General features: G+C 33.1%; 2 protein-coding genes and 4 non-coding genes across 6 annotated transcripts; 5 read left to right on the top strand and 1 right to left on the bottom strand.

The window, feature by feature from the left end:
- Positions 1–815: 815 nt before the first annotated feature.
- LOC21405350 (60S ribosomal protein L28-1) lies at positions 816–3,128 on the top strand (the record flags this gene model as incomplete). The annotated part of the gene is made up of 2 exons (XM_024163955.1): positions 816–983; positions 2,819–3,128. Coding segments are annotated over 2 exons (309 nt in total), but the record flags the coding sequence as incomplete, so codon positions are not given.
- Positions 1,644–1,733, top strand: LOC112091120. The gene has a single exon (XR_002901992.1). It is a non-coding gene; the product is annotated as a small nucleolar RNA R24 (small nucleolar RNA).
- LOC112091119 lies at positions 2,019–2,108 on the top strand. The gene has a single exon (XR_002901991.1). It is a non-coding gene; the product is annotated as a small nucleolar RNA R24 (small nucleolar RNA).
- On the top strand, positions 2,187–2,276 carry LOC112091118. Its single transcript, XR_002901990.1, has one exon. It is a non-coding gene; the product is annotated as a small nucleolar RNA R24 (small nucleolar RNA).
- On the top strand, positions 2,461–2,550 carry LOC112091121. The gene has a single exon (XR_002901993.1). It is a non-coding gene; the product is annotated as a small nucleolar RNA R24 (small nucleolar RNA).
- Positions 3,129–6,247: 3,119 nt separating the features above from the next.
- LOC21405348 (60S ribosomal protein L30) lies at positions 6,248–8,362 on the bottom strand. Its single transcript, XM_010095520.2, has 5 exons — positions 8,264–8,362; positions 7,932–8,037; positions 7,344–7,445; positions 6,685–6,753; positions 6,248–6,581 (listed from the first exon to the last, which is right to left on the bottom strand). Exons 1-5 carry the CDS (start codon positions 8,282–8,284, stop codon positions 6,541–6,543), a joined length of 339 nt encoding a protein of 112 aa, XP_010093822.1. The 5' UTR covers positions 8,285–8,362; the 3' UTR covers positions 6,248–6,540.
- Between the last annotated feature and the right edge of the window lie 6,393 nt (positions 8,363–14,755).

Below are 14,755 nucleotides of genomic sequence, written 5' to 3'. Positions count from 1 at the left end.
GATCGGAAGAGTTACCATTTTTTAGGATTTTGGGTGTTCATTTTTGTTTTGTTTTATTGAAAATGATATTTATGTACCGTTTTGTATTGTAACGTGTGTGTGTGTTTTAATGTTAAAACACATGAAAAAACACCTATAAGGATTTCCGTCTTCGTTTGGTTTCTGGGATTAGTTTTGGTTTAATGAACTTTAAGAACTGATTTTTGGGGGTTTTGTTTCTGTGTAATAGAAAAGTAAATGAGTCAGTAAGAGTATTTGCTTTGGTCTAAAGTTTCCATTGCATAAGAATAATGGGGAAAATAGTTGATGATCTGTATTTCCGAAATAAGCTTTTTTCCCTCTCAACTTATTTCTTTGTTTGATAAATTAGTTATGTTTTTAGTTTTTGCATTATGTTTTAATCGCTCATGTTTGATACATATTAATCTGATCTCTGTTTGTGGGCCGAGAAACCGACGCACGGAAACGTGTATAAAGTTGGATTCTTTTTTCCATTTTCTATTATTTAGAATGTCTTAGATTGTAAATTTTGATTTCCTTATTGAAACAGTCTGCCATGAGATTTTGTTACATATCCAAATAATGTGTCCTATTCTCTTGAAAACTATGTTCTTGAGCTTTATTTTAGAATCTCTTCTGAATCCATGTTTGCGGAAATGAGAACAATTATGAACTCGATTTTGTGGATGGAGAACAATAGTTTTTGAGACTTTGATTAGACGTTTCTTTTCTTTTTCTTTACTATTTTTAATATGGGAAGGTCTATGGTGCTATTTCTTTAATAATTGATTAATCGATCATTGCTATGCCTTTTTTTAGGCTTGGCAAACAAGAAAACTGTCACCATTCAACCTGTTGGAAAAGATCAAGCTGTTTTGCTTGCAACCACCAAGACCAAGAAACAAAGCAAACCTGCTGATTTGCTTCACAAGTCTGTCATGAAAAAAGAGTTCCGTAGGATGGCTCATGCGGTTGCAAACCAGGTACTGATTATTTGTTTTAAATTAAGCTGGTACTTCTACATGTATGTATAGTTTTTTCCTCGTATAAATGAGATGGCAGTTTACAGTCAATAAGTTCAGGTTCTCCAATTTCAGTAACCAATAATAAATAAAATTCAATTGCTCCACCGGTAGAATTTTTTGGAATATCGAGTTTTTGAACTGGAATTTGTGGGTTCCTTAATAATGAATTTTAAAACCGTTAATTTTTAGTCTTCCTGTTTTTACATCAAAAGAAAATATGTGCAACGGTTCATCTATTTTATCTATTATCAACATTTTGACTACCACAGAAGTTGAATCTCAACCTAGAATTAATTTGGTTAGCGTACCCTCAAAATTCAAATGGTAATGAAAGAATATGATTTTGATGAAATTCTTGGTTTATTATGGTATCATATTTAACCGACTCATTAGTTAGTATATCCCTGATCTTCATAAGGTGATTATGTCATGTTTCACTTAATTTTTTATTACCTTATATTATATCTTCGATCAAGCACCTTTCACGACTAGTTTCTGGAAGGTGATCTTACTGTTATATGCCCTTTGTCTGTCTGCTTGCATATTTTGATTGTTTTCAAGGTTGACTGCACATCTTGTTTAGATGTGTGTGATACTCTTTGCCGCAAAATCATTTCTTCTGCGGTGATGAGCCTCTAACATGTAAGAAGAGCATTATTGAATTGTTCTTCAATGAAATGCACTTGTTACGCTTGGCTTCTGAGCATGTGCACTTTCTTTTTTTTCTTTTTTTGTTTTTTTTTTTGGAATGCTGCGTCCCAAGTCTTTTGCCACAAAATCATTTCTTCATAAGGTGATTATGTCATGTTTCACTTAATTTTTTATTACCTTATATTATATCTTCGATCAAGCACCTTTCACGACTAGTTTCTGGAAGGTGATCTTACTGTTATATGCCCTTTGTCTGTCTGCTTGCATATTTTGATTGTTTTCAAGGTTGACTGCACATCTTGTTTAGATGTGTTTGATACTCTTTGCCGCAAAATCATTTCTTCTGCGGTGATGAGCCTCTAACATGTAAGAAGAGCATTATTGAATTGTTCTTCAATGAAATGCACTTGTTACGCTTGGCTTCTGAGCATGTGCACTTTCTTTTTTTTTTCTTTTTTTCTTTTTTTTTGGAATGCTGCGTCCCAAGTCTTTTGCCGCAAAATCATTTCTTCTGCAGTGATGAGCCTCTAACATGTAAGAAGAGCATTATTGAATTGTTCTTCAATGAAATGCACTTGTTACGCTTGGCTTCTGAGCATGTGCACTTTCTTTTATTGTTTTGTTTTTTTTTGGAATGCCGCGTCCCAAGTCTTTTGCAGTTTAATTCACGATGCTTTTCTTTGTTTAGCCTTTTGTTGGTGGCCTTACTTGCTAAATCAGATAGTAATTCAAGGAAATACACGTCTCGTTTAGATGTATGATTTGCTGCAAGCTAATAATTTCTTCTGCAGTGATGAGTTTTTAACACGTAAGAAGAGCATTATTGAATGATTCTTCAATGCAATACACTTGTTACACTTGGCTTGTGAGCATGCGCTACTGTTCTTTTTTTTTTCCCCCAGATTGTTTGCAGGCCTTATGGTTTGACTTGCTTACTTTAGAAAATTTCTGTTACTGGTGTTCGTTTAGCCTTTTGTTTGTGGCATTTCTTGCAAGAGTCGAACTGTGTTTATCTTAGGCTCTAGAAAATATTGTCGTTTTTGGTACTTTCTCAACAGCCAGTGCTCTGAAAATTATTAAACTACTCATCATTTTCCCATTCGTCATCTAAAGATAATACTCTTTCTATTTTCTCTTTGCAGGTGGGTGACAACTACTACAGACCAGATTTAAAGAGGGCAGCTCTTGCAAGATTGAGTGTTGTTCACAGGAGCCTTAAGGTTGCCAAGTCCGGTGTCAAGAAGAGGAGCAGACAGGCTGTGAAGGTCTCTGCTAGGAAGTGAGCGGAGTAATAATAATGGGAGCTGTAGTGTTGTTTTGTTTTAGACGCCAAATTTTCGTCTTTAGATTTGAACATTGATGAGATGGTTTCTAATTTTGCTTATTGTCAACTTGGTTTTGTGCAAGTCTCAATGAATTATGGATTTGGATAGCAGTATTTATATTTGTTAACAGGAAATGTCTATCAAGTGTTTGTTGAGCAAAGATCTTTTGCGTTGTGGTTTCTGTTTTATTAGTTGATTAGTTGATAATTCATCCATTTTATGAGGATTTATCGTTGTGTACTCCCAACAATACAAGTTCATTAGCCGCCATTACAACTGCGACATGCGTGTGGTATGGTATACAGAAAATGAGAGGACAAAAGTCACAATTACAGACGAATGTTGAGTCGTCATGGAACTAGTAACAGAAAGGCAGAAGTTTCAAGGTATAGAACTCTCAGCTTAAGCAAGAATTTGTTCGACAAATAATGGGATTTTGAGAATTTTATCTAAACGGATGCCAAATTCTAGGACATTTGTTTGTCTCTCTCACTGTTGGTCAGTGTTGGTCTCGCAATAAGATCCACATGAAACTTAACTAATTAATAGTTAGGAAAGTAGAAACACATGCAAAATTATTCTTGTTTTTGTCCCATGGACTCTAAACAAAATGTTATATCCTTTCAACAAAACCCCTTGGAGTAGGGGTGCACAGGCGGGCGTTTTGGCGGTTTTCGGGCAGGTCGGCGTGGTTTTGCAAAAGGATTTGCCAGCCTACCTGCAAATGTTGAAGAATTATCAGTTCTTGAAGATTGAAGTAGACATTGTAGAAGAGGCTGTCAAATTTGCTTTGTAGCAGCTGGGCAAACACAGATTATAGGTATAGAGAGGGTCCTACTCTCTATTAGTTGTACTCAATACCAGTAATGCTCCAAGCATTTTTCATAGGTAATATATCGTCAAAACAAAAGCCACAAGATGGTGATCATAGATTTGTTAAATACTTGCAATAAAAAAATAAAAAAAATAAAAAAAATAAAAAAAAAAAACTCTGAAACAGAGAAGTTCCATAGTTTCAAACCACTCAAGGCTGCATACGCAGCATATTCGAGAGGAAGACGGGCCTAATATCAGAATTTTCGTACAAAGCCAAGTGATAACCCATTCCATTTTAACTCAAGTGATTACCATGTCTAGATTAATGTCAATACCAATCTTGTCTACCGAAACAAAGTGGTTTAAGAATTATGGGATGGATAGGACAGTTAAAAAATTGTGACAGCATGAAGTTTGTTGGATTATAGTCTTGCACCGGCTCGTACCGACTGGTGGTGGAAGATGGATAATCGTATCAATCACTGTTGTTTTTGCCAAATTTTGTTATGCTGCGTGTTTAGATGGACAAACAAACTTTGCAACTTTCAGGAAAGGCCGGTCCCGCCTGAATTCAACACCCCAATTTGCACTTCGATTTCACAGTGCGTTTACGAAATTCGAATTGCAAAAAGCTTGAAAGAGCGTGGATGAGAAAGACATGGATTATAATCATATGCTTGCTGGCCCCTCCACTGCACCATTGAAGGTTTGATCCCCGCCAAGAGAGAGAAACAAAAAAAAAAAAAAAAAAACTCACATGCTTTGCAGTTCGACAAATTTTAAAGGGATAGCATCCGATACTCACCCGAAAAAAAAAAAAAAAATGGCGAGTTAGCGTTGTGCGAAGGACAATTATGTCCGTCTTAGTGCAACTTTCCTTTAGGCAAGTGACATAAATATGGCTCTTAATACATGGACTACTAAAGCTTGTTTGGATAACAAAGCTTAATTACAAAGATTAACAAAGATAAACCAACAGCCATCAAGTTATTAACACTTCCTTAACCTCTCTCCAAAAGCACCCCCGATTGAGTTGGAGGGGTTGCGCACGCACAGTTCAATTTTAACCAGGGATTTAGAGGTAAATGGCCTATTTAAATGTCTTTTAAGGTACCGTAGTTTTCTAAAATTAATAAAATGGTCGTTAAATGGTCATTTTGCTGCCTTGTCCCGCCGTTGTAGATGCCAGACGGAAGAAAAAAGATTGGAGTCAAAGGCGAAGATAAAATCCAAGCGAAATATGCGACGAAGACGTAGACTGCGTTAAGAAAATCATGAAGGAAATAGGTAAAACTAGATCGGCGAAGTTCATCCGTCAGCAACAACCCAACAATGATGTGCTACTCCATGTAGCTTCTGCAGACCAGGCAAAGAGAAAAAAGAAGAGAGGAAGAAGGTGAATATTTTCATCCCAAGGTGTAAATTCGACCACCCAGCCGAATTTCTCTTTTAATAATAACAGCATTAACGGACTTCAAAAAAATTATTTTAATTTACTGAAAATGGAATTTGATCAAATCCTCATTTAGAGGGTAGATAGCTTTAAAGGGTTTATAACTTGAAGAAAAATAGTAGAAAATAGGCCAATATGAAAAACTTAATAAAGTATATAGGCTAATTTTTAATTATAAAAATTAATATGCCATAACTTGTCAAGTTATGGTTTATAACCAGATAAGTTATAGATAAACTTATCAAGTTATGATTCATATCTAGACAAGTTATGGATAATTATGAACAATAACTTATCAAGTTATGATTCATAACTAAACAAGTTATGAACGAAAATAATAATCTGACCTATTTATTAACTTATGTAAACTATTGACCAATTAATTTTAATTCATCTCAAGTCTTGACCTATTTCCCTCTTTCTCCCTAACTTGAATTCCATTGTTCCTTGTTTTTTGGGTTTGGAAAATGTACATACATTGCAGTAATTTTGTGCATTATCTTATATCATTCTAAGTAACTTGCCTCTCATTTTCTCTCTATTAATTGAATAGTCATTATTTATTTATAAGTGGAACAACATAAATATTATTTTTGACCACCTCGAGTGGCATTCTGGTTTATTCCAAATTGCGTTCATCAATTTAACTAGCAACAACTAACGACAATTCTAGCACAAAACATGAGCAGCAGAAGGAAACAATCAATTAGCTCCCTTAGCAAGCACGAGTGATTCCACCAACTAATCCCAAATCAAGTTTAGAAGGTCAGTTTGTTCCCTTGACTCGAGAGGTGGGATTGATCCGTTAATTTATCCAAATCAGTTTTCTCGAAGGGATCTTAAAATAAGTTTCAGTCTTCACATGGTAATACCAATACCCTTTTCTTCACATACAATACACATTTCTTAATCAGTATGTATGCGTGTACATGCATAAAGGTGGGTCAAACAAACCAACATTACTTAACGTAGGTTTATGATATTGCCAAAGGATGCTAAAAGTATATTAAGTGAAACAATAGTAAATTAAAATCCAAGTCGTTCATAAAATGGGATACGGTACATCCTAAAAGATAAAATTTGGAGTCACCATAGAACAATCAAGGACCATAAAAGCAGCTTCCAATATCAAAATGTTTAGCCTTTCAAACATTGGCAGCTCACTTCGCTAGTGCTATTTCTCACTTCCCAACCGAAAAAAAAAAAAAAGAAATGAAAAAAGCAAAAAGGACCGACCAAAATCTAAGACCTGATGCAGATCACGGGATACTCAATGTTCACTAGGCATGCTCTTGATGATATCGGAGTCACCTGAAAAACATAACACCCAACAATCAGGATCCCAAATAAGGGGAAAACACAAAAAAGAAACATTGGCTTGCTTAAGAGCAAAAGTGTCGTTGACAATGAGTACCTGGATCAATAATGCTAAGGCAGCATACTCTGTAGTATTTCCCACATGCTGTTCCCAAGTCTACATTGTCTGGCACAATGAAAACGAATTTTAAGCATTAATTCCAAGAGAGTCAAGTGCATCAGATTACAAGACAACACAAGTTCTCAACGCGACAAAGCAGCAATAAGACAAGACACACGAGATTAATATTTAAAAAAAAAAAAATTGCTACACTCAACACGCACACACAAATACGTTAGAAAGCAGAAGACCCTCTCATTAATTAGTTTATTCAGATTCTAACTAAGTTTTGAGCAAAATAAATAAGACAAAAGAACCTCCTCTTTCCTGGAAATAAGACAGAAGAACTTATTCTCCGGTCAAGGTAAGACACAAAGTTAAGACACAAGCAACCGTAAGCTTTTTGTTATTAATTAACCTAAACACAAACCATCACTCATGACTCGCTAGCATTGCCAGGAAGGTTTCCATCATAACATACGCTGTGATTGATGAAAACTTACAAAACATTTGAGACAAAAATTGAATAAATAGGCCCAATAACTAAATTCATGCACTTAATAAACCATATCGATTAAAATGTACTCCAGAAGATGTAGAACTCAAGTGACAAAATGAAAATGTGATATCATATGAGACTATAGTTAGAAACTTACTGCCGTTGTAATGATGAACTCCAACCTTCGCCAACATGGCGTAGTATTCAATCTCTGACTTCCTCAGAGGAGGGCAGTTGTTGGCAATGATGATCAGCTTCCCTGTAAGTGTTAAATGAAAATGGATTGTGATTGTGATATCATAAAGAACTCAAAAGAAAAGGGAAATGTACATGCATAAACATTGCAGAGAAAACTAGAACCTCGAATATAGATAAAAACTCTTCTTTATATCTACGAATGAAGCATCAAACGCCTCTTGATAAAACATCAATGTTATATGCCTCAACTCATAATTTTCCAAAATGATTATTCATACAAGGTAAAAAGAAATGACTGAAAGCTCAATCTTGCATAAAACACAAGGACAAAAAAATAGTTCTTCAATAATTAGGTTCATCAGTCAACAAAAATAAAAGTTAGGTTCATAATCAAGCATCATTCACCAAAAAAAAAAGCCTCCATTCAGATACCAAAAATATAGAAAATTTTCTTATCCAAAGAAAAACTAGCTCTAAAACTAATACCCCGCAATACAGGAAAGAAATGATATATCCATTAATGAAAAGGAATAAATTCAAGGTATACCTTTGGAGTTCCTGAGGGACTTGAGGACCGTTTTGTAGCCCAAGGTGTACTTGCCACTCTTCATCACGAGAGCAAGCCTGTTGTTGATGCTCTCATGAGTCTTCTTCTGCGCAAACACAGAAAAATGAAAATCGCGAAAATCAGCAATCCATTTGGAACTAGAAAACTAGAAGAGACAAAATTACATATTTTCCAAATCAATCGTCGATCAAGTTTGACGACGGATCTCAACGAAATGTTTGGGGAAAACACACAGATTCGAATCGAAAACTGATTCAAAATGTTCAAATAAAAACGATAGGAAAAATGGATCGAGAGAGAGAGAGAAATACAGTCTTCTTGGCGGCCACCATTGTTGGTTGCTTCGATGAGGAAGGAGAAGTTTCTGTGGAGCGGCGAAGAGTTGAGCGCAGAAACCACAGAGAAGGGGAGGACTTTGATCCTTTTATATGGGATTGCGCTGGGAGATTAGGGTTTTGAGGGTGTTGGGCTTCCGTTTGGTTTCTTTGATAGTATAGCCCATGGCGATGATAAAATTAAACTGGTTCTGGTTTAATTGCATTGGGGCTTAATTACAAATTTCTGCCTCAACTTTGATGTTGGAATAATGCCTAGACACAAACTCAAATTCTAACTTTTATGTATTAATTATATAGTGTGTAAGTTGTCAAATTTTTATTAATAAATATAATTTCATATTATTAATTGATGTATTAAACACTTATTAATGTAAAAATGATAATTCACATGTCACATTAGTTTGTACACAAAAGTTGAGATTTAAGTTGGTGTGCCTAGTATTATTCTTGATGTTATTGTCACTTTAATACTTTTGAATTTTGTTTTTATTTATCGGGAAAGATTCTAGCGCGGCCACGTTGTTTAACCGGACCTAACTTTTTTAAACATTGGTTAAATTTAGGCTTTTTAAAACAGACATCTCTTGACTTTTCAAAATTTCGTAATTGATCTCTGTTCTTTATTTTTTCTTAGTCCTTAATTGTAAAGATTTTTAAATTGACAGGAGAAAAAAGAGTAGAAATCAAATTGTCAAATTTAAAAAGTTGAACGGATATCCGTACAAAAGAACATTAAATTTAGGGTTCCCTTATGACAAAAGGAACTATTTTATATTATCAGTAAAGTGTATTATTAAAAGTCTTTAGATTGAAATTACACAATCAAAAAGATGTTACTTTAGTATTATTTTTTCAACTCTCCACATGAAATTATCATTGTTTTTTAAATGATGAGATTGCAATTTTTTCAACATTCAAAATCAAAACTTCTTCTTACCTAAGACAACTTGTTTTTTAAAAACTTCTTCTTCCCCAAATTTGTTCATTATATATCTATATATAAGAAAGCACAATGTACTTTCACCGTTTCACCACTTTTTAATCAAAACACTGCCGTTTTGGTGCCCTGTTTTTTTTACCTCTTTTTTATTATTTTTAAGTCCTTCTTTGTCTTTTTGTTCTTATTTTTTATTGTCTTTGCCCTAAAACTTATTCATTTTCCATCTCGGTCCTTTTTTGATATATTTTTTTATTTTTTTTGAGACTATTTCTTTTATATTTTGATTCTTTTTGTTCTAAAACTTATTTATTTTTTCATTCAGATCCTTTTTTGACCTTTTTTTTTTACTTTTTCTTTTTCAATTTGGTCAAAAATGCGTGAACAATAACATTACATGCATAGCTTTTCCTTTTTTTTTTTTTTTGCTCTTCATAGTTCATTTTCCCCTTTTCATCTCCTCTTTTTCTAGAAAATTTAATATTTTCCTACTTAAATATTTCTTTCCGATGGTACTCCAAAATTTATTTATTCTTTCTTTTTAGCCCTTTTTTACACTTTTTTTTATTTTTATCCTGAAATTTTATTTTCATTTCGTTATGGTTCTTTTTACCCTAAAACTTATTTATCTCTTCATTTTAATCCTTTTTTTACTCTTTTTTTTATTTTCTTATTATTTCTTCATTTTAGTCCCTTTTTATCTTCTTTTTTTTTTTGGCTACTTCCCCTAAAACTTTATTTTTTAAAAAAATTTAGTTTCTTTTTGGAATTTTGTATTCACATGTTTTATATTTTTATTTATAACACGATAATTAAAACTTGGATTGTTTGGTTGGGGGATTCGTCTCCTGATTCGAATCATGGTTCGTGGTTCGCTATAGTATTTTCTCTCACAAAAAACACACGTAAATTGAAAATAATTCTAATTACATAGTTCTAATCTATGAACAAAACGTATGTATGATTACTCCCCACGTGTGTATCTCTTCATTTTGGTCCATTTTTTACTCTTTTTTTATTTTCTAATTATTTTTTCATTTTAGTCCTTTTTTATCTTTTCTTTTTCTACTTCCTCTATAACTTTTTTTTTTTATATAAATTTTAGTTTCTTTTTGAGATTTTGTATGCATTTGTTCTGTACTTTTAATAGTAACTGGTAATTAAAACGTACACACAATTATTTTCCATATGGATAGCACACGTGCTTCAACTAGTATCCCAATAAATTAAAATCCTCCATATTCTAATAAAAACACATTACGCATTCAATAAAACACAATCTTCAACCCCTCGAAAAAAGCCTACAATTACAAAAGAGCCCATCTTGGCTTTGAAATGGTGGATTTCGAGAATTGCGTGGATGTGTCGGTATTTCTCAGACTTCTATTTCATGTTGTAAGTATTTCTGACCGTTCTCTATTTTTTTTTTAAGTTTTGTTTATTTTATTAATTTAAATTTAAAATTTGAGTTTTATTAAATAAAAATTTTTATATAAAATTATATATTAATTTAAATTAAAAATTAAAATCAATAAATTAAAAGAGCCTTTACTATCTTTTTAAATTTTTCGTCACCTGTGTAGAAACTTTTTGGCATTTGTGGTTTTTATTTTTAATTTTTTCTGTCGACAACTGTCCTAACCGTTCAAATGCAATTAATGCCTCATCATTCAAGACCTGATAACTAGTACCGCTTAGAGGACGTTTGGTTGGAGGATTTAAACTATGTGATTCAAATTATTTTCAATTTACGTGTATTTTTTGTGAGAAAAAATACTTTAGTGAATCACGAATCATGATTCGAATTAGGGAACGAATCCCTCTACTAAACATCCTCTTATTCGATCCGCTCTCACACTGTCAAACTTCATAATCGATTCGAGAGTGAAAATAAAAAACAAAACAAAAGAGCAAGAACAAAAAAAAAAAACAAAAAAACAAAAACAAAAACACAAAAGCACAAGATAAATAAATAAATAAATAAACAAATAAATAAAATGGCAAGTTCTTCTTCGACTCGATGCTTTGAAAAGGTTTGTGGAACTGATAATGTTTAGAGAAGCAACCATTAGAGTGGGATAAATCCTAGCTGAGCGGAGATTCAGTTAGCTATGGAGGAGGCAACCTTGAGTTAATGGGAGCAGTCGTAACGACAACACATGCTGGGGTTAGCTGAGTCCCTGGCATCATTTCTAAAGTCTTCACGAAGAACAACATATGTGGACCAACTATTGGTGATCAGATACCGATTTAGAACATAGCTGAGTGAATTGCAACCACGCTCCATTTCTCTGAAGCCATTCATTGCCCTACCAGGAATTCTTGGTACTTTTGAAGAAATATTTTGTATAGCTTCTAGGGCGTCAATGCTTGTGCATAGGAAACCCATAAGTCTACTTAATGTAAACGGTTATTTTGACGGTTTGTTGTCCTTTTTAAATAATGTTGTGGAAAAATGATTCAAGTTTTGAGCGGCGAGGAGAATCTTCAGGCTTGTTCTTTTGAGTGAAAAACTCAAAAAAAGACAACTCGAGTTACAATTTTATTGGAGTTCATGTTTTTTTAAGTTTAAACTCGAGTTTAAACTCGAGTTCAAGTTTTCCCTTCAACTCGAGTTCAGAAACTCGAACTCAAATTAATGAACAATATTTTTTCTATTATTAGAAATGTTATAACTTTTTTGTTTTAATTCTGATTGAGATGATTTTTTTTTATGTGTTGACAACGAAAAGACGAATAAAACCCGACCTATATACCCTATTAAAATTTGAGTTGTGCCGGAACGAATGATTTGAGTTGTGTCCCAGCTAGCATTTTTAGTCCTATCAATTGGGTAGCTTGGGGAGAAAACGGTGCCCATATTTCTCTTTTAATTTATACTTTATTACTTACTGTGTTAATTCTCATGATCATTCCTAGTGTACTTCTGGGCTCATGTCTTCAGGGTCAAATGCTGGTGCCTAATTTGCTGCTTTATATTACAAATTACAACACTAAATTCGACGTGCGTAAAAGTGAACTAGCTAGCTAGCTAGGCAATATATGTCAACCCAAACACAACACACCTTTTGTCATAAAACAACAATCCAAACAAGATCCGTTTATTAAACGTGTCAAAAATGTCAACCTAAACACAACACATTTATTAATTGTGTCAACCCGCATAACCCGTTTAAATTAATATATTGAATAAATAACTAATACAATAATGACTTATTTAGTATAATCATGACAGGTTTAACATGTTTATTGATCAATTTATCTTTTCCTTTAATAAAAATAAATGAATTTTACCTACAAATATTAAAATTCATATTTTGTGTATTTAATATGTCATATAAATTTTCATGTTATATCACATATCATTAGATTGTAGATGACACATATAATTAATCGTGTCACTTTGTATTAGGAGGTCAACCCTAACCCAACCCATTTATTAATAGTGTTAATCGTGTCAATCCGCTTATGATCCAAACTCATTTATATTAAACTCAAATCCGTTAATTTTGTATGAATTTTGAGTTGTAGAGTCACGTCGTCGTGTCACTAACCGGATTGCGAACCCTAATTCTCATATTCCTAACATCATTGTCGGAAATTCTTCTGCGGGTAAGCATAAAAGTTCCTAGAAGGGAGAAGCAAGCTTGTAAGAAAGGAAAATCCATCTTGTGAACCATGGTTCGAAAGAATTTTTTCTTGCTACGCTGCCTTGATTGTTCAAATTAAGATAAGAATATATGCGAACGTAGCTTAAACATTCTCTATAGTTTCTTTTTAACTAGTTTAAATAATTATTTATGTCACACACACATATATCATTCTTTATATCTATGGCAGCAAAGAATTTATTTCTTCATATGCACATGTTTCTAAAGAATTTTTTCTTTTTTTTTTCCTTAGAGTTCATATTAGGAAAAAAAAATATATGCCTTTTTTTTTTTCACTTTCCTTTTTCTCTTTAAATCATAAAAACAAATACTCCCATCATTCTTACAGCTTATTTGCCGCCTTTCGACAATTACAGTTTCAAAATTTTATATGCCTTGTAGAGGGATTCGTTCCCTGATTCGAATCATGATTCGTGGTTCGCTACAGTATTTTCTCTCACAAAAAATACACGTAAATAAAAAATGATTCGAATCACATAATTTGAATCATCCAACCAAACGAACTGCGTGTAGGTCACTAAGGTATAATTTAAGAAATTTCTGGACCAATTTATTTTAGATATTCATCAAGATACAAAAGTAGTTTTAATTTGTTAGACGAATTTATGTTATGAAAAAATTAGAAAGTTTTATATGTTTTCTTCTTTGGCAATGTTCTTTTGTAGACATAATAAAGAAAAACAATTAAAGCCTATCCAGAAACCATGGTTCTAAAGAAACTTTTTATTATTTTTTATGAGGACTAGAGAAACATTTCTCGTTACTAATTTAGAGCTTCTATGGTAAGGCCAAAAAAATAAATTACCGGCAGTTTTTTATTTTTAATCGTAAGATCTGTATTAAAATTTGTCTAATCTGTATACATTTTAAATATGGTATGATTTTGACATTATTAAACGGTTGAAAATTGGCACTATACTAACGAAACTCTTTTTTTTTTTTTTTTGAATGCTTGAAATAAGACAAGAATATTCCAAGCAAAAAATTGAGAAAGCAATATATGCCAACAAACCTCCTATCCTAAGCATTCCCCTTTAGTGATATTCTTTTTTACATTTTTCTCCTCTCTCTAATGAGTTAGTTTCTTTAAATGAAAGTCAAATCTCCCCTTCATGTCTGTCTTATATAGCCTCTCAACTTCTTTCCACAGTTATTCACAAAATGGTTGGCGAATTGGCCTGTTCATTTCGCCGATTCGAGTTTAGAATTCGAGTTTTGCTACAGTAAAAAGCTCTCAGAAACAATCACATCTAACTTTTTTGTTATAGTAAAAAGCTCTTACATAAAATCACATCTCAACTCAAATTACAAACTCGAATCAGTGAAGTGAACGGGCCTTCGTTTCGAAGGTCATGAACACCGTCTTGAAGGGAAAGGTGTAGAGTACAGTGACTGCGATGCCTATGATAGCTATTGCGAACAGCAATATTGGGTGTCCGGATTGGTTGAACGTGAAAAAACAGCAAATTACTCTTTCGTTTGCAGTTCTTGTTGTGGGTTTGGTTCCTACTATGGCCATCATCTACTCTGCGGTCCTTTGCCGAGCACCATTAAAGATCAATGCCACATACATGATCTCACCTTGGTCGATAATATTCCAGTTTTCGAATCTGATTTTGATGATGAATTTTATTGCGATGTTTGTGAAGAAAAAAGAGACCCTAGAATTCGTGTTTATTGCTGTGACGATTGCAAATTTATTGCGCATGTGCATTGCGTGATTTCCACGGTACGTAAATCAAACATATTACACATAATTATATATATATATATATATATTTTTTTTTTGTGGTTCTTACATACTAAAGAATTTGAACAAGAATTGCTCATATCATCTAAAATGCAAACGTTAATACC

Source organism: Morus notabilis, unplaced genomic scaffold (genome assembly GCF_000414095.1).
Source record: "Morus notabilis unplaced genomic scaffold, ASM41409v2 Scaffold306, whole genome shotgun sequence".
In the NCBI taxonomy this organism is placed as follows: Eukaryota; Viridiplantae; Streptophyta; class Magnoliopsida; order Rosales; family Moraceae; genus Morus; species Morus notabilis.
The sequence above is the reverse complement of the archived record's forward strand: the minus strand, read 5'-3'. Positions and strand labels throughout refer to the sequence as shown.